Source organism: Mchenga conophoros, linkage group LG7 (genome assembly GCF_057382185.1).
Source record: "Mchenga conophoros isolate Kocher_MC1m ecotype Shallow Benthic linkage group LG7, M_conophoros_male_GT1.1, whole genome shotgun sequence".
Lineage (NCBI taxonomy): Eukaryota > Metazoa > Chordata > Actinopteri > Cichliformes > Cichlidae > Mchenga > Mchenga conophoros.
In genome coordinates, this window is record NC_140532.1 from 30,588,832 (window position 1) to 30,614,690 (window position 25,859).

Here is a 25,859-nt window from a genome sequence, read left to right on the forward strand (position 1 = left end):
TAATACAATACAAAATACTACATAGAGTGCACTATACAGGTCATCGGATGTTCCAGATGGGCTTTACATCTTCCAACAACTGCTCACACTCTCAAGGCAATACACCAGACAATTACATCCACGCTCTTTGGTTCTGTCCACCAGTGCAGAAGTTTTGGCGCGAGATATGTGACGACTTATCAAAGTGTCTGAAATGTAAAATTTCAACCTCCCCTTTAGTGTGCTTGCTGGACAAATTGGATGATGTCTCTGCAGAAACTAATACAGTCCACATGGTTTTTACTGCCCTGTGCATTGCCAAGAAAATGGTCCTCATGAACTGGAAAAATAAAAATAATCTTAATTCTAGCCAATATAGAAACCATCTAATAGATCACATTAGTCTTGAGGCAACCTCTGCCACCACATTAGATCAATCCCTCAGGGCTCCTTTGATCGGCTCCATCACCTAGCGGGGGTGGGGTGGGGGGTGGGGGGGGTCGTGGTTTGGTCCCGCCTTGTGGCTGATGTGGAGGTAGGGACAGGCTTAGGGCGTCCGGAGAATCCCTAGGGACGTTATCCCTGGAGGGCTTAACCCAGGGGTTGTGGTCATAACCTGGTCAGTGGCTCTGGTTGCTCTTAGAGGGTGTTCTCCTTGTGGCTGTGTGCAGCAGGGCTGGGGGAGGGTCTGTGCTGGCGGACATAGGTTACTGGCCTGGTAGCCTGGCTGCCCCTGAGTGGAGCTGGGGCAGGCGTGGGGGCTCCGTGCTAGGCCTCTGGCTGGGCCTTGGGGGCTTAGGTCCTTGATGGTGTGTCGCTGAGGTTGTGGGCGGGGGGGTGGGTGCACGGGGGCTCAGCCCTGCCGCAGGGGGCCTCTGGCGTATCAGCCTAACTAGGGGGCTCTTCAACTGACAGGGAGTTTGCCCCATCCTTGCAGGAGTCCACTCTGCAGGTGAAGGAGAGCCATAAGAGAGGAGGAGAATAAACTTAACCTGGGTGTCTACTGTCTTGTGCAGTCTGGGAGATGATTGAATGTTAGGGCGGGTACAGTTTCCTCTGCGGCGGGGTCGGGTGGGCTGCCCCAGGTCCTGTAGGGATGGGCGGTCCTGCTGCCGTAAGCCCCAATCTGGATGGGCCTGGGCTCCCTTGCCTTGGTGGGTGCCGAAGGACGGGGGTGCCTACTGGGGTCAGTGGGGGAGCTAGCCCCAGGGAGGGGCATCTTGCTCCTCCCTTCTTTTTCTCCCCATCCCCGGCTGCCTCCCTCTTCCTGGTCCAACGCACCCACCCACACAAGTAGGGCCTTGGGGTGTGGGTTTGTCACCAGGGTGCAGGGGAGGCATCCCCCCCGTGCCCTTCTGGCCACCTGTGCCTCAATTTTATTCCACAACTCAGACATCCATATTACTCACACTCTCATAACACATACATATAGGGCCTTGAAGGTGGGCACGTTAACGGCGTCCAGAGGACGGTCTGTGTATTCAACCCCACCTCTGGCACCAGTGCCCACCTCTCAATTTTAAATCCATGTAGACATTGAGGATTCTCGGGAGGGGCCGTGCTAACACCTGCTGCTCTCTGGCAGCAGCACCATGCTCTCCTGTGTTTTATATGCACCTTAGAACAGCACGCAGCAACACTACACATGAGCGAGAGGAGGGAGGTTTGGGGTCTTCACACACCCCTGTTCTCTGCTGGCCATCGGGGCAGGGGGGCTGGGAGGAGGTGTTGTCCATCTGGGATGCGGGGCTTCCTTGCTGCTGCAGAGCCTGGGGCGGTCCGCTTGCTTCCACCCCCGGGGGAAAGGGTAACATCTCCTGGGTCTAGGTGCCGCTTCCCCCTCCAGGGGCGAGGGTACCTGGACCCGGGGTATAGAGTTTGTTTGGGGAGTGTGATTGTGTGTACAGTGTCCATGTACTGTATGTCTATCCCTACGTTGGGTGAGTGCTGAGTATTTGTATATGTGTGCATGAAGGTGGGAATGCATGTTTGTGTCTGTGTGTGCCTGTTTGTCTGTGTTTATATGTCAGGTCGAGTCTTACACTCCACCTCTCTGGGAACTCCCAGGCCCTCCAAGGCCTATCTCCCCTCACCACACTCACGCCACGACACTCTGCTCCTTGGCTACTGGGTGACCCCTCATCTGGGGCTCTCCTCAGCTCTTCCCAGGAAGGTGGCACGGATGCCCCTCCGGTGGTCCTCCTTGGGCTCTCGCACTCTGGGGCCTCTGGATGTCTGGGGCCTGGATCTCCTCCATGCCTGCTTCATGCCCTGGGGGACAGGGCTATGGCTCTCTACATCCTCTAGCAGACCATTACATGGGGAAACCTTTTGAATACAAGCGCGCTGATCCACACAGGTGTGCACACAGGTGTTCACTGTTCATAGACATAAACTACACCTTTATTGGCTGCTATTTCCAATCCAAGATGGCGCCGCGGATGGCAGCCTTGGTACTGCGCTCTCTCGCACTTTTCTTGTTTCTGTTTATTTTCTGTGCTTTTGGTCACTCAGACCACATCACTTTCTCCAGAGATCAACTGCTAAACATCAGGCAGTCGTCTCACTATAGTTCTTATCCATTTTTCACAAACCCGGAAAGTTTTTTGGAGATTTTAGTTGGAGGCGCAGCAGCTCTCTGTGGCTCCTGGAGAAGACGTAGACGGGGGAGTCGCGCTGGTGAAACTACGTCGGCGAGGATTCCGCACGGCACTCCCCTCCATTCACCTCGCGAATCTCCGCTCTCTTCCAAACAAAGTTGACGAATTACTGCTCTTAAACCGGACTAACAAGGACTTTGCACACTCTGCTGCCCTCTGCTTCACTGAAACCTGGCTCAGTGAGCGAGTCCCAGACGCTGTCTTAAATCTCCCGGGCTTCCAACTTCACCGGGCGGACCGCGAAACAGAGCTCTCAGGGAAAACAAAGGGTGGTGGAGTCTGCTTCTACATTAATGAAGGTTTGTGTACTGATGTCACAGTGTTACAGAAACACTGCAGCCCACACTTGGAAAGTTTTTTCATCAACTGTAAACCTTTTTATTCACCGCGGGAGTTTCCTTCCTTCATGCTGGTCGGAGTTTATATCCCTCCACAGGCCAACGCGAACAACGCAGACTTTTTGATCTGCTGCCCTCTGGCAGACGGTACAGAAGCCTGCAGACCAGGACCACCCGACACAGTTTCTTTCCCCTCGCCATCTCCTTCTTAACAGTTGACTTGTCACACTGCCAGACTGCAACTGCACCTTATATACATTTTGTGGTATTCATTTCTGTATTTTATGTATATAAGTTTAGATTCGTTATTTATAGTTTGTTTACACAGCTTTGTGTATGTATGTGTAATGTGTATATATAGACACGTGTGTGTGTGTGTGTGTGTGTGTGTGTGTGTGTGTGTGTGTGATTTACATTGCTGTGCTTGAGAGCCACCATCTACCGGAACCAAATTCCCTGTATGTGTCTGCACATATACTTGGCCAATAAACATGATTCTGATTCTGATTCTGATTTCCAAGCACAATGTGCGCTGTCGTTCCTGCTTGCTACACAACAACATTCAACATTTCGTATTTACTGCTGTTTACACTTAGCTAGATTAACGTGATGGTGTTGTGTTTATTTTTTGTTAATCTCTTTTTTTATTAAACAACCTATATAAACACAAATAATCCAAAATAAACATATAAACAAGAACAGACGTACATAAAAAAAAAAAATAATAAATTTTAAAAAAAAAACAGACGGGTGTACCCTCTAGAGTGTATGTACTCGCACACACATATTCACTCACACACCCATATTCTTAGGCATACATACACATACCTACTTACATATGTGTTCACTTATGGTCTCATACATACTAACATATACATATAAACACATAACGATTCAAAAAATGTGGCATATATAGTTACAGAGATTCAAACAAGATCAGGTCTCCTTAACCGGATATAGTGTTTCCATTTACCCCAAATTTCACTAAATATATCAAACTGGAGTCTTTTAATGAAGGTAATTCTTTCCATTTTAAACATCCCATGTACAGTCTCATGCCAATCACCCAGTGATGGAATTTTTGCACTAAGCCATTTCTTGGTAATAATTTTACGGGCAGCCAAACTCAGGATACCATACAACTGCTTAGACATTTAATCTACATTTACTGAGTATAAATATCCAAACAAAAGTTCGTCCCAATTAAAGGGAAGCTGCATACCAAAAATAATCTGCAACTCGGTGTGGATCAATACCCAAAAAATGTTGATCCTTGGGCAAGACCAGAACAGATGGAAATGTTTTACTCCTTGGGCCCCACAATTTATCCAGCAATTAGAGTGATTAAAATAATGTTTACTTTGTGCAGGGGTAATAAAAAACCTACAGATACTCTTCCAACCATAACATCTCCATGTATTAGAACTAGAAATTCTCCACTGAAAAGCGCACTGCTCATACCAAATGTCTGATATTGCTATATTTGTTTCACTTTCTCATTTTTTTTGATGTAGGTAGTATTCCACTTCTTAACCTCTTGTATACCCTTGTACAATCTTGAAATCACCTTAAGGCCTGTGTCAGCCTGATAAGCCTTGACAAATATACTCAGAACAGGTAAAGAAAAAAGATCTGTTCTCTTAGGTATAAAATTATATAGATGATGCCTAATTTGTAAGAACCTAAAAAAAGTCCATTTTACTTAACTGGTATTGATCTTTTATTGATTGGAAGTCCCTAAGAATTCCCTTATCGTAAAACATACAATATGCCGTTAAACCTTGTCCAGCCCATTTTTTTATATCTTACGTCTAATTCATTAGGTAAAAAATCACTGTCAAAAGCGCACCATCTTAAAATCCTAACCTCTTCAATCCAATCATTCTTATTAAGAAATTGTAACCAGAGTTTTAAAGGTAGGTTAATCCATTGGTTTCCTTGATGAATTTGTTTTTTAATAAGTGTCACATCCCCTAGAATTGCCTGAATTGGTGAATCTTTTAAGGTCACTGTTTCTAGTTCTAGTTCTTTCCATCTCGCTTGATAATCTACATTACACCAACACACTAATGTCCTCAATTGAGCAGAAATATAATAGTCTTTCAAACATGGGAACCCCAACCCTCCTTTGTCTTTAGCCAACTGAATAGTTTGGTACTTAATCCGTGGTTTTTTCCCCTGCCATATAAACCTAGAGATTATTTTGTCCGATTCCCGAAATTGTTTGTCAGTTATTTCTACAGGGAGTGTTTGGAACAGGTAGAGCATCCTAGGCAAGATATTCATTTTAACTGTATCTATACATGATTCAAAATTTAAAAATGGTAATAAATTCCATCTTTTAATATCCTCATTTATTTTATAACTTAAAGGATTAAAGTTTGCATTGTATATCTTAGATAGATCTTTAGTAATATTTACTCCAAGATACTTCATCTGCTCCGTCTCCCATTTCAAATTGGCTTTAGCCTTAAATTCATAATAGTTAAAAGTTAATATCTGAGTCTTCGATATATTTAGTTTATAACCTGATATTGAACTAAAGATCTCCAGAAGTGACAATAGCTTGGGGAAAGTAGTGTTTGGATTTGTGAAATAAATCAAAATATCGTCAGCAAACAAGGAAATCTTATGCTCTCGACCCATGATCTTGACTCCAGTAATAGTATTGCTTTGTATTACACTTTGACTCAGGGCCTCTATGAAGAGAGCAAAGAGTGAGGGGCTTAGAGGACAACCCTGACGTGTCCCTCTCTGTAGGTTAAAAACATTCGAAAGCACCCCATTAACTTTGATTCTTGCCCTTGGTGATTTATATAATGCTTGTATAATCCTGATAAACGATTGATGGAATCCGAATTTACCCATGACTTTGTATAAAAATTCCCAATTAACCCGATCGAAGGCCTTTTCTGCATCTAAACTCATAAGGACCATCTGAATTTTATTTTTCCTAACATAATCAATAACATGTAGTGTTCGGCGAATATTATCTTGCGTTTGTCTCTGCTTAATAAAACCAGTCTGATCCAAACTAATTATCTGAACAAGAATATTTTCAATTCTTTTGGCAAGAATGTATGTAAATATCTTAAAGTCCTGGTTAAGAACACTAATGGGGCGGTAGTTTCCACAGTCAAGCCTGTCCTTTCCTTCTTTAGCTATTATAGAAATAGAAGCCTCATTCCAAGATGGGGGAATTACTCCCGTCTTTAAAATATAGTTGAATGATGTTCTCATCAAAGGAATCAGTACCTCTTTCATTTCTTTATACCAGTCTGATGGGAATCCATCTGGGCCTGGGGATTTATTCGGTTTCAATTTTGTAATAGCTTTTTTAATTTCAAATTCAGATATGTCCTCGATTAGGGTTATATTCTGTTTTTCATTCAACTTTGGTAAGTCGAATGAATCTAAAAAAAGATATCATACCTTTAGTGTCCACTCTAGGTTGTGTATATAGTTCTTTGTAGAATTTTTAGGAAGGTTGACTGAATATCTTCAAGTTTATAGACAATGTTATTTGTTTGAGGGTCCTTTATTTTATATATTGTATTTTCTAATTGTTGTTTTTTTAATTTATAGGCCAGTAATTTAGCAGATTTGCCTCCTACCTCATAGTATCTTTGTTTTAAAAAAAACCATATTTTTTTGTATTTCACTTGAAAAAATTTCATCGATTTCGTTTTTCTTCTTTTGTATTTCTAATTGTAAATTTGTAACTGCGGTTATTTTATGGGCATCTTCAAGATATTGTAGTTGTGTCTGGAGTTTTCTTAAATGCTCATTTCTCTTCTTTTTTAAGTTAGCGCTGTAACCTATGAGTTTTCCTCTTATCACTGCTTTTAGGGCATCCCATAGAATACTCGGGGAAACTTCTTCATTATTATTTTCCGCTATATAATCTATTATATCTTGACTAATTTGTTCTTTCATCGTGCTTAGAATACTTGTATTTAATCTCCAGGATGTAACTCTTCTTTCGTATCCAAGCACTACTTCCAGGTACAGTGGGGCATGGTCCGATAAATCCATCACTCCTATCCTGCAATTGATCATCCTGTTAAAGTCTTTTTGGTACATAAAAAAAATAATCCAGTCTAGAATAAAATGAATGAGGGTGAGAAAAAAAGGTATAGTCCTTCTTGTTGGGGTTTAGTTCTCTCCATACATCTATGAGCCCTACATCCTTTAAGATTAATTTGATGTTTTTGGTTATTTTATTCAATCCTGGGGCGTGTGGGTTTGATGAGTCCAAGGACGGGTTGAAGCGAACATTCCAATCTCCTCCCAAAATCAGAGTACCTTGTGCTTCTCCAACAATCAATTCAAAAACCTTTTTGAAAAGTTTTATCTCTGATCCTGGGGGAGCATATACATTTATAAGAGTAATCAGTATACCCTCCAGGTACCCTTTGACTAACACAAACCTCCCCTCCTTATCACTGATTTCTTGGATGCATTCAAAATTGAACCTACTAGAGATTAGAATTACCACACCCCTTTTAGAGCTCTGAGGGCAGGAAGAGGAATACTGATTAAATTTCCATTTCTTTAATTTATCATGTTCGAGCTTCGATAAGTGAGATTCCTGTATAAAGGCGACTTCTATTTGTTCTCTTTTTATTTTTGACATAATTTTACTTCTTTTAATATGGCTCCCCAGACCATTTACATTAAATGACACTATTTTAGTTACCTTACAGGGCATTAATGTACGACCTTATATAATGTTGTGTTTAGTATGTTGCTCTGTTTTTTTTTTGTTTTTTTTTTTGTTTTTTTGCTTGTTTTCTCTTCTTTTTCTCTCAACAGGTGATCCAGGAGATTTTTTTTTCTTTTTTCCCTCTTCTTTCTCTTTTTAAGTGCCCTTTCTCACTGTCCCTCTTCCCTTCTGTTTTTCTTTTCCTTCATCTTTCTTTCTCCCTTTCCTATCCCTCAGTCATGTCTGTCCCATCTGTAACAACTGAAAATATAATAAAATAAATAATAACAACAAAGGTCTATCAAATGGACCAATACGGCAAGGCCGTGATGATCCATTTGGCAAAGTAAATCCATTGGGTATCCTTGTTGGTCTTCAGACAACAATTCTGACAGCTAAAGAACCAAATGGGACAGGCAGAAAAAATAAAAAGCAACCAACCCCCTCAACAGTTGGGACAAATCAGTTGGCAAATAAAAAAGCAAAGGGGACCAAACATTGAGAAAGAGACCCTCATTTCCTCCTAAAATAGCAGCAGTTCTTTCATGAGGAATAACTTTTAATAATTCCCTGTACCACAAAGTCACAGAGGGAGGTTTATCCTTAACCCAGTTAATGAGAATACATTTCCTAGCTACCAGCAATAGTTTGTCACATAATTTGCGCTGCAAGTGATTTAGTGTTACTCCTTTTGAGGATAGGCCAAGAAGAAAATATCCGGGGTCCCTTTGGAGCCGATTCTTAAAAATATTACTTAGTTCTTGACATATGGAGCTCCAAAATCTTTTGATTAATTTACATTCCCAGAAATAATGAAAAAAGTGACAGTTTCTTTTTGACATTTGCTACAGAAGGGGTGAATATGAGGTGCAATCTTATGCAAGACATTAGGAGCTATATAAAGGCGATGTATGATTTTGTATTGAGTTTCTCGCAAGCGGTTGCAAGTAAAAGTGGAACTACCTATGTTAATGGCTCCTTTCCACTCCTCTTTGGCATATTGATTATTAAGATCTCTCTCCCATTTATGAATAGCGCTCAATGTGTTGCTACTGAGAGTATATAGGGGAGAATAAAAGGCTGAAATAAAATGAGTTCTGTCTTTTCGCCTAATAAGAAATGTCTCAATATCATCATATATAACTATTTCTGAAGACTTTGGAATTTTAGAATGAACAAAGTTACAAACCTGGAGAAAGCCAAAAACGTCGTCTCTAGGAATATTAAAATTTGACTGCAATTGCTCAAAGTTCATCAGTGTGTTGTTTTGAAACAAATCGCCAATTACCCTTAATCCATTTTTGTGCCACTTATCGAAAATACTGTGAGACATTCCTGGAACGAAGTCTTTGTTTCTCAGTAAAGGAGTCGAGAATGAAGTGCAATCTTCTCTACCCAGTCTTTTACACATTTTACGTGAAAACAATTTTTCAATATCCAGAGGACCCCCATTTAAAACGTTTCGCAGCTCACTTTTAAATATGGACATGAATAATTCAATTCAGTCAGTGGACTGGTATACCTGTCATGTCAAATAGTAGAATCAATATAAAACTTGAATGACTCCTTCCATACATACATAGAAAATGTAATTATGAAAGTGACTGCATTCAGAATACTTTAATAGAGTATAATGACTGTAATGGACACGACATTTTGACACTCGTCACATGTGGAGAATTTGGACAAAGCAGAATATCCTGAACTTGACGAGTGTATTTTTCTTAAAGGTTAATGTCATTAAATGGCACAGATTGGTAACAATGACCCATAAACACAGTGGAGAGGTCCACTTTGATCATTACAAGTAAAGCAGGTGAGGACTAGTAGTCACCATCAGCCCCCACCTTCACACTGCTGGATGTAGAACATTTGTCTGGCCTAGCTGCCGCCCTAAACAAGAATAAAACCACAAAACAACACCACAACAACATTGACATCCCACATGACAAATGAATCAGTAACAGCTGGATGTTAACTGTAACAACAGCACATCTGCAGGGAGTTAAGTTAATCCTGTCATCCAGTTTATTTTCCAGGGAGAAGTTCAGCCTCACTTCCTCTTCTCATGCAATGTTGTACTGTATGTTTGTGTGGGAAGACTTGACAGCATATTCTCTTACAGGCTACAAGACATTATCTGTAATATCAGCATGTATGGAAAACAAAAAGTGTGATTCATGTATTTAAAGTACTTTTCTAGCACTTCCCTGGCCTCGGTCACAGTTGGGTAATATTTTAGACTTGCGGTGGGTTGTGTCAGATTTCCTTTGAGTTTAACTCAACTATAAACTCATAAACATTCAAGCTTCCATATAACACCTTGTGGAGAGGAAAGAGATTTTCAGTGACTACAGATGCAACTCACAAAAAAATTATGAACACCTGCAATCATCTGAGCTGTTCTCAATGTAAGACTTTTAAAAAGTCAAATTAGGAAAATTTGGTAATAAAACACACATAAACATAAAAGTGGCATCCTACTCAGTTTAGCTGGGTGTAGGTAATTTTTAAGGGTTTTTCATTAGGTGGTAGTATCTGGTACCAGGTACTTTTTAGGACCTACTCAGCCAGGTTTCCAAGCGATCCAGCAGACTGCATGCCACAGACTGGCCTCTCAGTGATGTCACTTGATGAGTCATGAGAGCGTCTCCTTCATAAAAATCAAAATCACAACTTTTAAAACCTGACAATGAGAAAAATGGCTTCACAAAAATCACCATGGTCCCAGAGTCTGACAAAAAGCCAAACGCCCAGCAGCAGGTATGAAAAAGCATCGATGCCCTCCTTTGTTATGGTACAATAATTATGTAATGCTGTTTTCAGTTTGCCCCCTTTTGTTCACACATGGGTTTCCCTTAGCAGACCTTTAGAAATGCTGGCACAGGTGCTAATTGGAGGAAGTGTTTAAAGATGATAACACAGAGATGAAGTCAGGGAAATTCCTGATAATGGGCTGGCATGAAAAACGTGAGCACGAGCAGCAACGGGATTGCAGTTATGCTACGTCACTAGCTATTATTTTCTTTCCTCTTAACGTAACATTGGTCACTGTAACCTGTATGTGTGTATGTTTTTAGTTTTTTATTTTTGTCTCTCTCTCTTCAGCTCATTACCGTCTACACCGTACCAGGAATGGACCCCGACTGGCTGATCGGAGAACGAGGAAACGAAAAGGGCAAAGTACCCGTCACCTACCTAGAACTGCTGAGCTAATGGACCAAGCAACACACACACACACACACACACACACACACACACACGCACACACACACACACACACCCCTGCAAAAACCTCTATCCACCGTCACACATGTGGACTGGGTAGACCTGCTGTTGGCCCCAGTTTGTGCTCCTTGTGTATTGGTTCAGCTCACAGAGGGAACCCCTGCACTGACTTCTATGCTAATAACCCAGCACTGTTTGAAAATGCTGTGCAGGTATCTTCTAACCACCTGGATAAAATAATATAAAGATTTATCAAGGTGAGATAGTGGAGAACTTAGTTAGCAAGCTCTATCCATAGACTGTATCTGATAATTAGTGCCAATTACCAGGCTAATAAATTCCCCCAGAGCTCAGATGTTCTTGGACAGTCTTTTGATACAATTAACTCTACAGAATGGCAATAATGATACAGTTATTTTATTACATTTTTCAGTTTATTCAACTCAAAAAAGAAGAAAAAAGTTGAGTCATTTAAATTTGGACTTTTATGAAGGAGCACATAGAAAAGAAAAGGAGTGCTGAAAAACTAAAATGAGCCTACACTTCATTATGACACAAATTTTATTTACACCAGATGTTCTCGTAGCTCCTTTGTTATGGTACAAAGGAGTTAGTGAATGCTTTAATCTCCACACAGCATTTGTTGAGTATCAAAAGCCAGTCCTGGTAACTTTCGATTTCAGATGAAAGCAAAAGCCTCTTTAGTAGGCACCAATGTTTTGTGTGCTTATGTCGACCATGTGGATGGGAGTCTTGAGGTTTTCATGATGATCTCTGTAGGTGTCCTGCCATTTCAAGAGATTGAACCTAATTCTGGAAATACCTGCACAGCTACGGTATTTTAATTTTTATGAGACCAGAGAAATCAGTGTGACGGTCCCCTCTGTTATACGCAGAGACCAAACTGCAGCTGGCTTCCCATCTCCTGATCTGAGGCTGTGTGAAAAAACTTATGCAAAACTGCCTGTTTGACTCATTTCTAGTAATACTGATGATTATCAGAAAGAAACCTGTGACTGTACGAGTCAGGTTATGTTGATGTGGCCTATTACTTAGATTTCCTCTTATTTCGTAATGTGTACACAGAGTGTAATGAAGCGCACAGTTTGTTGACTGCGCAAACGTGTCTGTTGTTGTGTGGAATCTTACACAGTTCTGGCAAATACTCTGACATCTGTGAAAACTTCAAAGACCCAGGCCTTGTTTGATCCATTAAAGAAAAATTCCATGCAATAATTATTACAATGTGAGTCATAATTTTGCACATTTTATCAGCTCTAACTACATTTTTTCTCCACAATTTTCTTTCAGCTGTTTCACAATAAAAATCCTTGTAGAAAATGAAGCATTTCAATCCACAGATTAGGGCTTTTAATTTGAAACATATTGGAAAATCTTGAGTGTGTATAAACAAAAGTGCAGTAACTTTAATGAGGTGTGAGTGGACTGGAAGTACTAAACAATACTATACAACCAATTATAACTTCTCAAGCATGTAGATAAAGGACAGTCACACATTTCTATATTTGTTTGAATTTTTTTCAGTTAATAAGAAAAAATTAATTCAGTGTCCAGTTTAGTGCTAGCCCGCAGCCTGCAGCAATAACATTTAAGGTAACTTAAGTCACTGAGGCAACATTGACCAACATGTCAGTTTGTCTTTACGGGCCCTTCTGCTTTAAATAAAGCTGGATTACAGTAAATGCAGGTGTCCGTACTTGCACTCTGGTACTGTTACACCTACTTGATGCTGGGAAAGAAAAAAAAGAACTTCACAAACAAAATCAGGAGCTCAAATTTCCACTAAATTTACAGTTAAGCAAATAAAGCGGGTTTCCTATTAAGAATACAAGGTTTAATGGTGCAGAATGATGCTTTCCTGGATATTGTCGTGCTTGATGAATTACATCATCTACTATTTGCTCAGCAGGGCTTTCTAGTTTGCCGTAAAGCTGTGTCACACACGTGGAAGCTCAAAAGTTCCCATTTTCATGTTTGTCATGCAGCACTTCATGACAGCGATTCCACCTTCTAAAAAGAAAACAAGACCCCGATAAGAACCAGCTCATTATTTTTCTTCTGTTACTTCAGTTTATTTAATCATGTGATGCAACATTTTACATCCACGCTATGAGCATTTTCTGAGGTGTGTAGGAATTTTGGGCTGAATATCATATTAAGGCTCTGTTTAAACCTGCAACAAAGTCAGTTAATAAAATAAATGCTCTCCTGTAGAATCCATCTGATTTCACTCTGATCGCATCTTTGTTTTCTTCAAGTGTTAGTGGCACAGCTGTACTCAGTGTGTTGGTTGGATGAATATAATGGAAACATACTGAGAGAGAACCCACATTTAAGTGTTGTATCATTTGATTACTGAGTCTTAAATATAACAAATGACTTCCCTTTTTCTTTATCAAGAGGCAGACAGAGGCTGGAAGTCTTAGCATATTCCACTTTCTCTAACTTCTTTCCATCAGTTCTGGAGAAACATTTGAGCAAAGCACACATCTAAAATACTAAGTGTGTATGTAATTTGCTAGTTTGAATTGTTATTTAAAAGAAAAACAGCAAAGCAAACAAAGGTGTAATATTTCACAACATTCACTGACTCGTGCTGTAGGCTGCGACTGTAACACCTAAGCATATGCTATTCCTAGAGCATTGGGTATCTGTCAGTCAGGTATTTGAGAGAGAATTCAATCAAATTCAGAGAGCTTCAAACAGGAAACTGAAATGCATGCGTGCACTGTCTGATATGACAGAAACTGTTAATGTACCTGTTGATCTACATTCCCACCCTCATCTGTACCTGTCAACTTCAGGAAATAGCTGAAAGAATGAGTTTCATGCATACAAGGAGCGGAAATAAGCTTCCTCAGAAGGGTGTCTGGCTTCAGGTGCACAGGCAGGGTGCCGAGCTCGGTTGTTCAGGATCTCTCACAAGGTTATTATCGTTAACGAAAACTAACGAAATAACGAAAACTAGAAGTGAAAAAACATTTTCATTAACAGAAATAAAAACAAAAAAAGGAAAACTAACTAAAACTGTAATGAGTGTTCACAAAACTAACTAAAATTAACTGAATTCATAGCAAAAATGTGTTTAGTTTTCATTGATGTGTGCGTGTCATACAATAGTCAAGAGTGAAAATGAAGTTGAGTTTCCAGATTTTTGTCTTGCTGTCTCATTATGCCTGCAGGTGGCAGTATGTTAGTCGAGTCGTCTGTGTTGCTCCGTCCTCGCGCAGAATCATGTCAGGAAAAGTCGGGAGAAAGCGCCTGAGTCCAATTTGGGATTACTTTGAATATGACTGTGTTTTGGATAAAGCAATTGTCTTGTAGTGGAAAGAGACAAATTATGAGGGACATTTCTAAAGGGAAAAAAAATCCCACAAACCTTAAAGTGCACTTGAAAAGCTCACACAAGAAGGCTAACCTAGCTTACCTTGAGAAGGTAAGGGAGCACACTCAACCCTCATCCCCAGAAAACAGAAGCTAACCCCAGGCAAGGCAGCGTGATTCATCCCGAGACAACAGGACGGGGATGTCTACATAACTGTGTGAGTCAACTGCCTTCAAAAAGTTTATCAATTCACTTGAACCAAAATTACGAATACCCGGTGCTGCAAGAGTTAATAGTCTCAGTGGGGCCAAGATATACATTTTATAGTTGCCTGGTATCAATGGTTGTTCATCTGCCCTAATTTATTTATTTATTTATTTATTTATTTAAAGAACCCATAGGTGGGAATGTGAGTTGTCTGTCTCTGCGTGTTAGCCCTGCGACAGACAAGTGACCTGTCCAGGGTGCAGGGTATGGTAGCTGGAATAGTAACATACCCAAGGATAAGCAGAAGAGCATGACTGATATGATGAAACTGGGATTTTGTTGCACGTAATTATTGCAAACAACTAAAACTATAACTGAAACTAATCAAAACTAAACTGAAACTAAGGATTTTCAAAAAAATAAAAACTAAACTAAACTAGCAAACAATTAGTAAAAACGAATTAAAACTGATATAAAATTGAAAATCTGAAGTCAAAACTAAATAATAAAAACGAATGAAAATTGCAAAACTATTAAAACCCTGATCTCTCACATCTAAATGAGAAAGCAAGCAGGACCAGGATACACTGAAGAGCTCATGTGTCTTGGCGAGCTTGTGAACCCTCCAGAAAAGCTAGTGGAGGTAAAATTCTGTTTGAACCAGCAGCGAAATGACTGAATGGATGAACACACATCAATAAAGCATTCACCTTTTAGGGTTAACAGTCTGTTTAGTCAACTAATAAGCCTATTATTGAGATATTCCTTTAAACAATCTCACAGCAACTGAACCTCTTAACCACCAGTCACCAATCAAGTTTTTTTGTGCTGGAATAGATTCCAGCTCAGTCACGACCCATAATAATTTTGGTGGAAGAATATGATAATCAAATATTATACTCTTTTCTATGAGACCTCTGATTCCTAGAAATTTACATCCTGAAGATCTCTGAATAGCAGCAGAAATATTGCTTCACAGATTAGCCATAATCAATTTACCCTACCAGTAAATTAAACTCAAAAGCAGCCCTACAGGTACAAAACCAGCCAATCTGGCAACACTGCCCCAGCAGCTGTGACAGGGAGTTTCATATGCAAAGTTGGTATGCAGTACATGTGTCAACAAAGCTTTACATAAAAAGGTAAAAGAGGTGACTCATCTTGTGAAACTGAAGTCTTGCACATCCCTTTGTTTGTAATCTGTAAGTCACAGTAAATGATGAAAAGTGCTTATGCATGGGTTACATCAGCAGTGAAACATGCATACCAGACCTGCGTGCACTATCACAAGGGGAATCCCCATGAGCTTTCATGGCTGCCATAGAATAACAATAGAAACCTAATTTAAAGTCGCTCAATGAAACTGGCCCTGGCATATTTCTATGTGCCTGCTGTAGTTTCTGTGACACCTGAATATCAGGTCAAATATGCTTTAGTTCATAAGAAAAGAAACTTATTGACTGAGAATCCCCAGGAAAAAAAAAGAGTTTGGACTCTGCACTCCAAACCATGTGTTTAACCCCTCAGTAACAATCACCTGCAGTGTCTGATGCTGCTAGCAATACTTATTGAGCTCTTAAGACTCTTATTAAGCTTTCCTTCAGCTGCACTGTTAAATAATACTTTTTATTCAGCTGATCATATAATGCATTACATAGTACCGCATTACATCGCTACATCTTTACCATATATTTTGCACCATAGTCTTATACCCTCGCTACACTGTAGCTCCTACACCATAGTTACACCTTACAGCTACACAATAATTACATCATAGCGTTGATTTCCAAAATGTAATGTATGATTAGGTTTAGGCCAACTCATTAATTCATAATCAAAATGGATGGATGATTGAACAACTTGAGCCCCTACACCACAGCTCCTAAACTATAGCCCAAGTCCATGTCATCACTGGGTGGTTAACAACTATGACAGGTCTTTTTGGTATGAACATTAGCACAAGGATAACACATCTATGAAACTGAATGTAAAAGGCTCTAATTTTAGCTAGCCTTAAGTCTTCTCTTTTCCCCCTCTTTCAGTAAAAGTAACTGTTACGCAAGATTTTGGCTTCAGATGCAAGACGATAACTAAGGAAAGATATGCAGATGCAATTATAAATGAAAACTAACAACATTGCTACTTCATGGTGTGAGGTCCAGCAGTATTCACCTTTAGAAGTATTTTCCTTCCCATGTGAAAGAGCGGATTTCCTACATGAACGCCAACAAAATCACAAAAATTAGAGTTTGTGTTGTTTGGTTTATTTTATCTCATGGTGTAAGGGATAAATTCACAATCAGAACTAATGTGGCAAATCTACCCCAAAAAACAGCCTCATTATCAGAAAAGGAAAAGAAAGTGAAGAGGCAGAATAACAAAACCTCAGATGGGGATTAATGCAGGCACGTGTAGAGGGGGGGGGGGGGGGGCTAGAGGGGCTTGAGCACCCGCCCCTTTCCTGGTGGGTGCCCAAAGTGCCCTTTTGTTGAGGCAACTTTAAAAAAAAAAAAATTATTATTATTTTTTTTTTTAATGTGTGTGTGCGTGCGGAGTCCTGTCTGTGCCCCTCAACAATAATATTTAACTATTAATCACAGTTTTGCTAAATAAAAGGATCTGGCTTGCATCAGTCACATGATCACATTTAACCAATGATCGCCCTTGACGGCAGAACGCGCTGGTTACGAGCTCACAAAGAGCACGCGCATTTGTTGTGGTCCGGAGCTGTAGGAGAAACACAAGTTAACTCAGAGACACAGACTGATGCGACAAAACCAGTAAGTAGGTGTACAGCGTACACTGTAGTGTATAGCACCCAGGAGTATTAGCTTATTACGTACACGTTGGTAAGCTGTCTTGTTGCAACTGACGAACTGAAACAAACGAACGTGCTGTGTGTGCAACAGCGCGACAAACATTACCTGTCCTTTTATTAACTGCACAAGTAGTGCTGGTCACAGCTGCTGGCTACCTGTGTAAGGCTGTCATGGGTCTGTAGCTCTGTCACCGTTTTAGGGAACATATTTAGTTTTAAAGTAAGTTTCCGGGCTTTTCCTGCCTTTCTGGAGGGATTATATTTCACTAAAAAACGATCTAATATGCATGTCCACATAATTATGCATTATAATAATATTTTAAAAAACACACGCTGTATTTTAAAAAACATACATTAAGAAGCAGATTATATTAGATTTATATTCTAGATAAGACAAAATTTGGATTTTACAGCAGTAAAATGATTGTATCTCTACAGTTTAAAAATGTAATAAGCTTTGCCCCTGCACAGAGTGGATAGTGAAACAAATGGAATCATCATCAATACATTATTTCATATTTATTACTTCCCCCTCCTCATTGCTTTATTATTGTAGCTCTAGTAATAAATAATAATGTAAGGATTCTGGATCAGCACCGTGATGCCCATAGTATATACAGTATTCTGAAGATCTAAAATGTCAGTGTGTGTGCATGCATGTGTGTGTTTTATTTAGATGGAATTAAAAAAAAAAAATTACTCATGATATAACATTGTCCAGACATGCCTGGTAAGGACATGAGGAGGAAACAGTAGGAGCTGTGTGAGGCTATTAAAGGCAGTGCTATAACATTTTTCTGTCATCATTTAGATTAAGTGCAAGAGTTGTTAGGTGTGGATAATTAGATTGTAGTTTATTGCAATAGCAAGTTGTGCCTTGTTCTCACATAGCAAGTGGAGAGTGATATATGAAATGATGGGATGGAAGGAAGAAGAGAAGCAAAGAGTGAATCACAGGCAGAGCCTAAATTATTTCTCACAGTTTTTTGTTGCCTTATGGTTCCAAGCGCTGTCACCAATCTTTGCATTTTGTTATTATCTCATGACACTTGTTTAATCAGCTACCATCTCTCCTATGAACTTTTTAATGTCTACAGTCTCAGATCAACACAGCCCTGCCCTTCCCATATTAGATTCTTGATGAATGTGTGTTGTTGTTATTCAGCCTGGTTCAATGTGCCCCTTTTTAACTTTGAGCACCCGCCCCTTTAAACCTCTCTGCACGGCCCTGGATTAATGTGATGGAGAGACATTCAGTTGGTGTTATCCTAACGATTCATACGTACTGTACCTACAGATGTGTAATACAAACAGGTCACCAACAACCCAATCTAGGTTTGTAGTTTGGTTTAGGTTTACTCCCACAGATTGTTGACTGTTGGTAACACAATGTGAAGAAAACAAGTTATGACCAAAATGAGATAAAGCTGAAAGCCTCTTCGTTCTTTATGTGAAGCGCAAAACATATATGTGTGTAAATAGATTGAGGTCTTTTAGGAGGTGTGTTATTTGGTTAGTGATATTTCAAGTTATCCTTCAAAGTTTCTTTGATGTTTTTGTCCAGATATCGATGATTTCAGAGTGTTATCATCCTCCTGTAGGGGCCACCCGTTTGATGTGCAAAAAACCTGCATGTGTTTTACCGTAAAGCGTGTCTGGTTCTTCATTATGGCAAAACTCCACAGTTAAACTGGTGTCAGTAAGCTCCTGGGCCCTATTTCAGGAAGCCGGTTTAGAAAACTCAGAGTGAAAAACGATACTCAGGGTTGAGTAACCCCGAACTGTCCAACTCGGAATATTCGGTTTCAGAAAGGCTGATAACAATTAGTTCAATCAACGCGGAGTTGCTTTAACCCCAAGTTAAGCGCGCGCACGAGGATACATAAAGCCCTGATCAGTGGAGCACAGATTAAGCGAGTCACCATGGAGACGGAGGGAAAGAAGGCGCGGTCAATGTATTTTACAGCGCTTGAGACCGAAATTCTGATGGCAGTATAGGGCTTTGGAGCGTGATGTCACGGGGGTGGGCGATAACATGCAAATTTTGCGGAAAAAAAGTAACACAGCCTCAGCTGCAAAAGAAAGGGAGCATGCATGGCAAAACATGGCCGACAGAGTCAATGCATGAGTGTTAATTTAAACATTGATCTAGGGATTTCCACCCATTTAACACGTTATTTTATTATATTTTATTTTATTTTTTATTTCATACATTTGATTTTGTGATGTGATTTGAGCGCAGGTGCAACCCAACAGGCCCCAAACGTTCCTGGCAGCAAGTAAAAATGAAATATAAAAATATAGTCCAAACAGGTAAGGTGTAATTGTATTATGAGCCATAGTGCTTGGTCTGTTTGTCCTATATAAATCAATTGCAGTTAGAGGCTACATTAATTTCCCCTCTGTAAGCACTTATTGAAATTATCTGAGCACATTACAAGTACATATTTGCTTACTCTGTATGCTCAAATGTGACCCGTTATAGCCAACAGAAAAAAAGCGGAGGCCTGAAAAACAGGTGGGGGTCCTCCACCACCACCACTCACAGAGGCTGAGCAGTTGGCTTCCACATTTGTGATAATGTTGGCAGCATCACATATGATCTTCACAGTGCAGAGAACACAAATTAGCATCCATTACTATAATGAAATAATTTGTTAGTTTGAAATGCTACAGGGAACTATGTACCTGTACATTAATGCTGTGGAAAGACTTCCTGTTCACATAGTCTCCTTCATTTACTGAAGGAGCAATGATTGGAATGTGAGTGCCATCTATACAGCCAATCACGCCTGGGAACCGTGGGAATAAATGTAAAATTTAAGTAGTAGTTCAAGTATCACCACATCATGAATTAAGTTTTGTTCATCCTGATACCTGCAATTTTGTGGCATCCCTCTTTGATAAATTTTGTGGGTCTATGACCGGGGAACACCACAAACGAGTACAGGAGACGTTTCAGTGCAACTGTAACATTCCTGACTGCCCGACAGACGGTAGCCTTGGAAACGTGCTCAGCGTCACCAATATGATACAGAAAGCTCCCGTTTGCAAAAAACCGAAGTGCAATACAAATAATATGTACAGAACTGAGAGAATGTCGGCGATGTGTCACATGAGCAATATTAGGCCCGAGGATGTTATTCAAATAAATTATAGATTGTGCTGAAAAACGGTAACGTTCACACAGGAAATCATCAGGAAATGATAAAATGTCCAAACGCGCTCTAATCACTCTCTCCCGGCGGAGAGCTCTGCGGAGAATTTGGGCTTCAACATCTACTGGCTCTTCAAGGAAGGGACACGCCATGTCTGACACTTCCTACCCTAACTTTCTCCACCTCTTTAGGAGAAAGTTAGGGTTAGTTGAAGTAAACCTGCTAGGGGGCAGGTTAGCTTCACGGAGTGTGTTGTCATAGTAACTCGCTCAGAATTAATCTAAACTCGCTTTGTGAAACCGAAAACCCAGAGTTTTCGTTAACTCAGGGTATACTTACTCAGATTTTGCTCTAAACCGGCTTCCTGAAATAGGGCCCTGGCCTTCTTGACTTTAAAGCGGAACAGGTGTCAGTCAGGGCATTTAGTTGTGTAGAGGAAAAAGATGTTACCTTAAAAACAAACTCAATGTTTTGGTGAAATTCCCAGAAAAAGGGTTCATTAATTTTTGTTCATTGTTAATTGGAAACCAGGGAGAAAACTGTGAAATTATATCTAAACATCACCATAACTACTTCCAAAAAAATTTTAATCTTTGTGTAACATGTCTATTTTTACGAATAATCTAGATTTATCTCAGAAACAACAAGTTTGGAGCGCATTTCCAATCTTCTGCTGTGAGCTTTCATATCATTTAAACAGATTGAGAAAGATTATCACATCATTGTTTTATGAAACCATTATTTCCACCAGTGTTTCTGTGGATCTGTAATTAAATAGCTGATGTGCTTAAAAATGCTTCAGTTTAACGGAGGACACAATAACATCAAGTTACAGAGTAGTGATGGGTTGGTCGCGGACGAAATGGCTCTTAGAGCCGGATCTTTGAAGTGAACGATGCGAGCCGGCTCCTTATTGGGAGCCGTGGGTTTTTTTTCTTTCTTTCTCTCTTTCTTCTTCCCCTCTCTTTCACTTTTTTTTCGCTTCACGCAGCAAGTCACCCTTGTGTTTGCGCTGAGCAGAGACGGCAAACAGAGCCTTGCGTTTGCGCCCCTCCCCCCTCTGCTCAGCGCTGAGCTGAGGGGGCAGGGCGGTAGTTACACTTGCAACAGCCGTAGCACACAACAAGAGCAGGAGGGAGAGGGAAAGAAAGACAGCCGGGAACAAGAGACAACATCGTCACATTGGAAAGGTACAGTAAAGAAAATGAGTAACACCAAGAAAAGTAGCAAAGTCTGGAACCATTTCAATCTTATTGACAAAACAAATGCAGAGTGTAGAGTCTACAAGAAAATAATAATAATAATGATAATGGATTGGATTGATATAGCGCTTTTCAAGGCACCCAAAGCGCTTTACAATGCCACTATTCATTCACTCTCACATTCACACACTGGTGGAGGCAGCTACAGTTGTAGCCACAGCTGCCCTGGGGCAGACTGACAGAAGCGAGGCTGCCATATCGTGCCATCGGCCCCTCTGGCCATCACCAGTAGGCGGTAGGGTAAAGTGTCTTGCCCAAGGACACAACAACCAGGACAGAGAGTCCGGGGATTGAACCGGCGACCTTCCGGTTACAGATACGCTTCCCAACCCCCTGAGCCATGAAAAGGATATCATATAGAGCCGGCTCCACAAACAACATGCACAGGCACCTAAGAACTGTCCACCCATCAGTGCAATGGGAAGATAAAACACAGTCAGTTGAGTGTGATATTAATATTTCTAAATGCCAACCTTTCCCTTAATTAAAGATCTGGGCGTTCTTGGCCCCCCTTTTCCCCCCATATCTTATTGCGTTGTGGTTTGCAGTGTTTTGTATTGTTTCACTTTAAATTTGTTTAAAAGGAAAAAATTTAAGTAGTTAAAAGTTGAAATCTATGAAATGTAAATAGTTGGTTTTTGTATTTTATAATTTATTTATTACATTTTATGTGGAGTGAATAAATAAAAGTATATTTACAGTGGCCCCTAGAAACAAAGCACGTACACACTCCAAAACACAACAGAAGTGCTCCAGGATGCTAGGGGCCGTGTTGAGCTTTTGTTACCTAGTGGCTACACAAGCCAGGAAGTACCAACAATCGGATTGGGTGTGTGGTAGTAACAGGTAAATTAAATTTTTTTAAATTATTTGAATATATATATATATATATATATATATATGATTGTTTGTGTATTAATACAAAAACAATAGACATATGCATTCGATTTTGTAATTTAAGTGATCTAGGTAGCTCTGTTTTGGAAGTTCAGTTAGAGATGTGTTTTGGAGTTTGTACGTGTTTCGTCTCTAGGGGCCCCCATAAATATTTATATATAAACATACATAAAGAAAACCACGTTTTTTTACATTACTAATTCCTTTTGTGCATAATTTTATATTATTATTTTTTTATTGCCACTTCCCCTGCCAGTGGCGGACTCCCTCAGACATCAGTGCGTTGGTGGTTCTTTGTGTCTGGGGATGGGCGTCCAGGTACACACCGGCTCACTCCTTGGCGGCCGCTTATCGGGGCCTGGAGCCTGGGGCTCGCTCGGGCCACTTCGGGGGTGGGGTGCCCCCGGCCTCTCGGCCTGGGGCTCGGTCACTCAGGCACGGCTGGCTGCCGGCGGAGCTCACGGGCGCGTCACTGCAACTCCCCCTGGCTTCTGCTCCGCGGCTGCTGAGTGAGCCCTCATCTGGGACTCTCCTCAGCTCTTTCTGGGACAGTGGCGCGGCTGCCCCTCTGTTGGTCTTCCATGGTCTCTTGTGTTCTGGGGGCCTCTGGATGTCTGGAGTTTTGATCTCCTCCATACCTGCTTCATGCCCTGGAGGATGGGGCTGTGGCCACACCTTCGAGCAGATTATTACATGAAGGAACCTTTTAAAAAAAAAAACAAGCGCGTCCATGCTCACAGGTGTACACACGGGTGATCACACCCACAAACTACACCCTTTTGGCTGCTACCTCAAAGCACACTGTGTTCTGTTGATCTTATGTGCTGCACAATAATGTTTAATATTTAGTATTTACTGTCATATTCCCATATATCATTGTGATGTTGTTTATTCTATTACTCTTGTTCTCTTCTGCTTGTTTTCTTTTTTCTTTCTCAGCAGGTGATCCAGGTGATTGATAGATGCATTTTTTTTCTGCCCATTCTGTTGGTTTTTGTCTTTTGCCCTTCTCCCCCGTCCCTCTTCTCAGCTGTTTCTCTTTCCCTCTTTCTTTCTCCCCTTCTTTCCCCCAGTCAAGTCTGTCCCGTATTCAGTAAGTGAAAATAAAATAAACAATAAAAGGTGAATCCAATGGACCATTACGGCAAGGCTGGGATGGTCAATTTGGTAAAGTAAATCCGTTGGGCATCTTTCTTTGCCTTTAGACAATAATTCTGATGGCAAAAGAGCCAAACGGGACAGGCAAAAGAAAAAAAAGAAAAGAAATAAAAGCATTTCCCACACCAAAAAAAAAAAAAAAAAAAAAAAAAAAAAAAAAAGATATTATTGTTAATAATAAATTAATTAAAGCAACAAAACAACCTGAAGAGCTGGAAATCCCATCACTATTACAGAGACACAGATGTTCAGTTTTAATAAACTAAGAAAGTGTGATCTCAGCAGAGGTGTGGACTCGAGTCACATGACTTGGACTCGAGTCAGACTCGAGTCATTAATTTTATGACTTTAGACTTGACTTGAAAAAATGTTCTAAGACTTGTGACTTGACTTGGACTTTTACACCAATGACTTGGGACTTGAATTGGACTTGAACCGGTTTACTTGAAAAGACTTGATATTTTAACCCAAATATAAAATTTAACATGCATATTATATAGAGATTGAAAATGTGACGTCATTCACGGGTAGAACCGCAAAGGATTCTGGGAACTCGTGGCAAGAGGTACTAGCGCACAGTTATACAGCGATAAAAAGAAACACAAAAATGTCAAGAAGCTGTTGTATTATTAACTGCAATAGCCGGTCGCATGACAGCCACGGGAAACCGACGGGTAAAGAGATCGGTTGTTATCGGATTACGTCGTTGAAGAGAAATTGTTCGAGCCATGTTTCCGAAGTAACAAAGACGCGACGGATGGCCTGGATTGCAGCCATTCAAAGATCAAATATAACGTCCCAGAACACTCCAGCTCACAGGTTAGTCTGCTCCAAGCATTTACACAAAGGTCAGTCTTCTGTTGTAGTTAATGCGTCATTTTCATAACATAATTGGTGATATAGGTTACAAGCAAGTCTGGCGCTGAACAGAAATTGTCGCGCTATGCTCCTTTATTTATTGTGCATAAATAGTGAATTGTCCTGACACAATATTGCGTTTCGCTTCTGTTATTATGGTACATTGACAAAAACATATACTTTTATTCACAGGATAAAACAGTTGTTTTGTATCACTAATTGCCCAGTGCGATTACAACATACAATATTATTGTCACTGCTACATTTCTGTGATGCTACCAGAAATTATTTCCACTGCTAATTAATTACCGTTGAGCTCAAAGGTTATATTAATAAACGGTTAACGAATGTGTATTTATGACGACGATTTGTGAGACTGGTAAACTTATGATATGTACGATGGTCTTTCGTTCTACACGGTGCATTTCAAGGTCCTGCACCCATCCGTCAGTAAACTGTACCTGGGCTTGTTGCAGTGACCTGAAGTTACTAAACTTCACGAGTGTATGCACTCACTCCAAGAAGCGTATAATTATAAATATGCATATAAATATGCTACGATGAGATAGCTGACTTCATCTAACTAGCAAATGTTGTCCAGGCTACGTTGGTGATACAGTTTTTTTAATATGTATGATATTTTTGTCATGCGATTTTAAAGCCGGTCCTACAACCGCATCCAAGAATAACATGCAGCTTATCTCAGAACTGTCGGTGAAAATTATTCTTGGAGCTAGGTTTAATTGAGCTGCATTTTAAAGAGGTGCAATTTCACAATTTGTGTATATTTTCTAAGTTCACTATTTTGTCATGTGTTGAGAAAAACACAGATTTAAAAATTACATGGTCTAATATTTACATTTAGCATATAACTGCAACATGCTTTTTTTCATTTTTTTTTTTAAAGACTCGAAAGGACTTGAAATTCAAAATTTCAGACTTGTGACTTGACTCGGACTTTTACACCAGTGACTTGAGACTCGACTCTGACTTGCCTGACATTACTTGAGACTTGACTTGAGACTTGAGGATAAAGACTTGAGACTTACTTGAGACTTGCAAAACAATGACTTGGTCCCACCTCTGGATCTCAGGGGATTATGAACAACAAATGTGTCATCAGTACAAAAGCAACTGTTTACACAATCCTTCTCATGTGTCACTCTGAATATATTACATAACCAAGCATGTCATTGCACAAGATATTTCTCTTAAACTTAAACGTGGTGTCTCCAGACAGAGACT

The 25,859-nt window shown here is 40.3% G+C and overlaps 1 protein-coding gene and 1 long non-coding RNA gene across 6 annotated transcripts in view; both read left to right on the forward strand.

Annotated features, from left to right (window-relative positions):
* The window catches only part of sh3glb2b (SH3-domain GRB2-like endophilin B2b), a 74,916-nt gene extending 61,769 nt beyond the window's left edge, over positions 1–13,147 (forward strand). For all 5 annotated transcript variants that reach the window (XM_085278833.1, XM_085278837.1, XM_085278834.1 and 2 more), the window contains one exon: positions 10,791–13,147. In XM_085278833.1, coding sequence (XP_085134959.1) covers positions 10,791–10,898 — 108 coding nt within the window. In that variant the 3' untranslated portion in view covers positions 10,899–13,147. The remainder of the gene's footprint in view (positions 1–10,790) is intronic.
* A 3,930-nt stretch (positions 13,148–17,077) lies between these two features.
* On the forward strand, positions 17,078–25,575 carry LOC146570416 (uncharacterized). The gene is made up of 2 exons (XR_014892994.1): positions 17,078–17,243; positions 23,541–25,575. It is a non-coding gene; the product is annotated as an uncharacterized LOC146570416 (long non-coding RNA).
* The last annotated feature ends 284 nt before the right edge of the window (positions 25,576–25,859 follow it).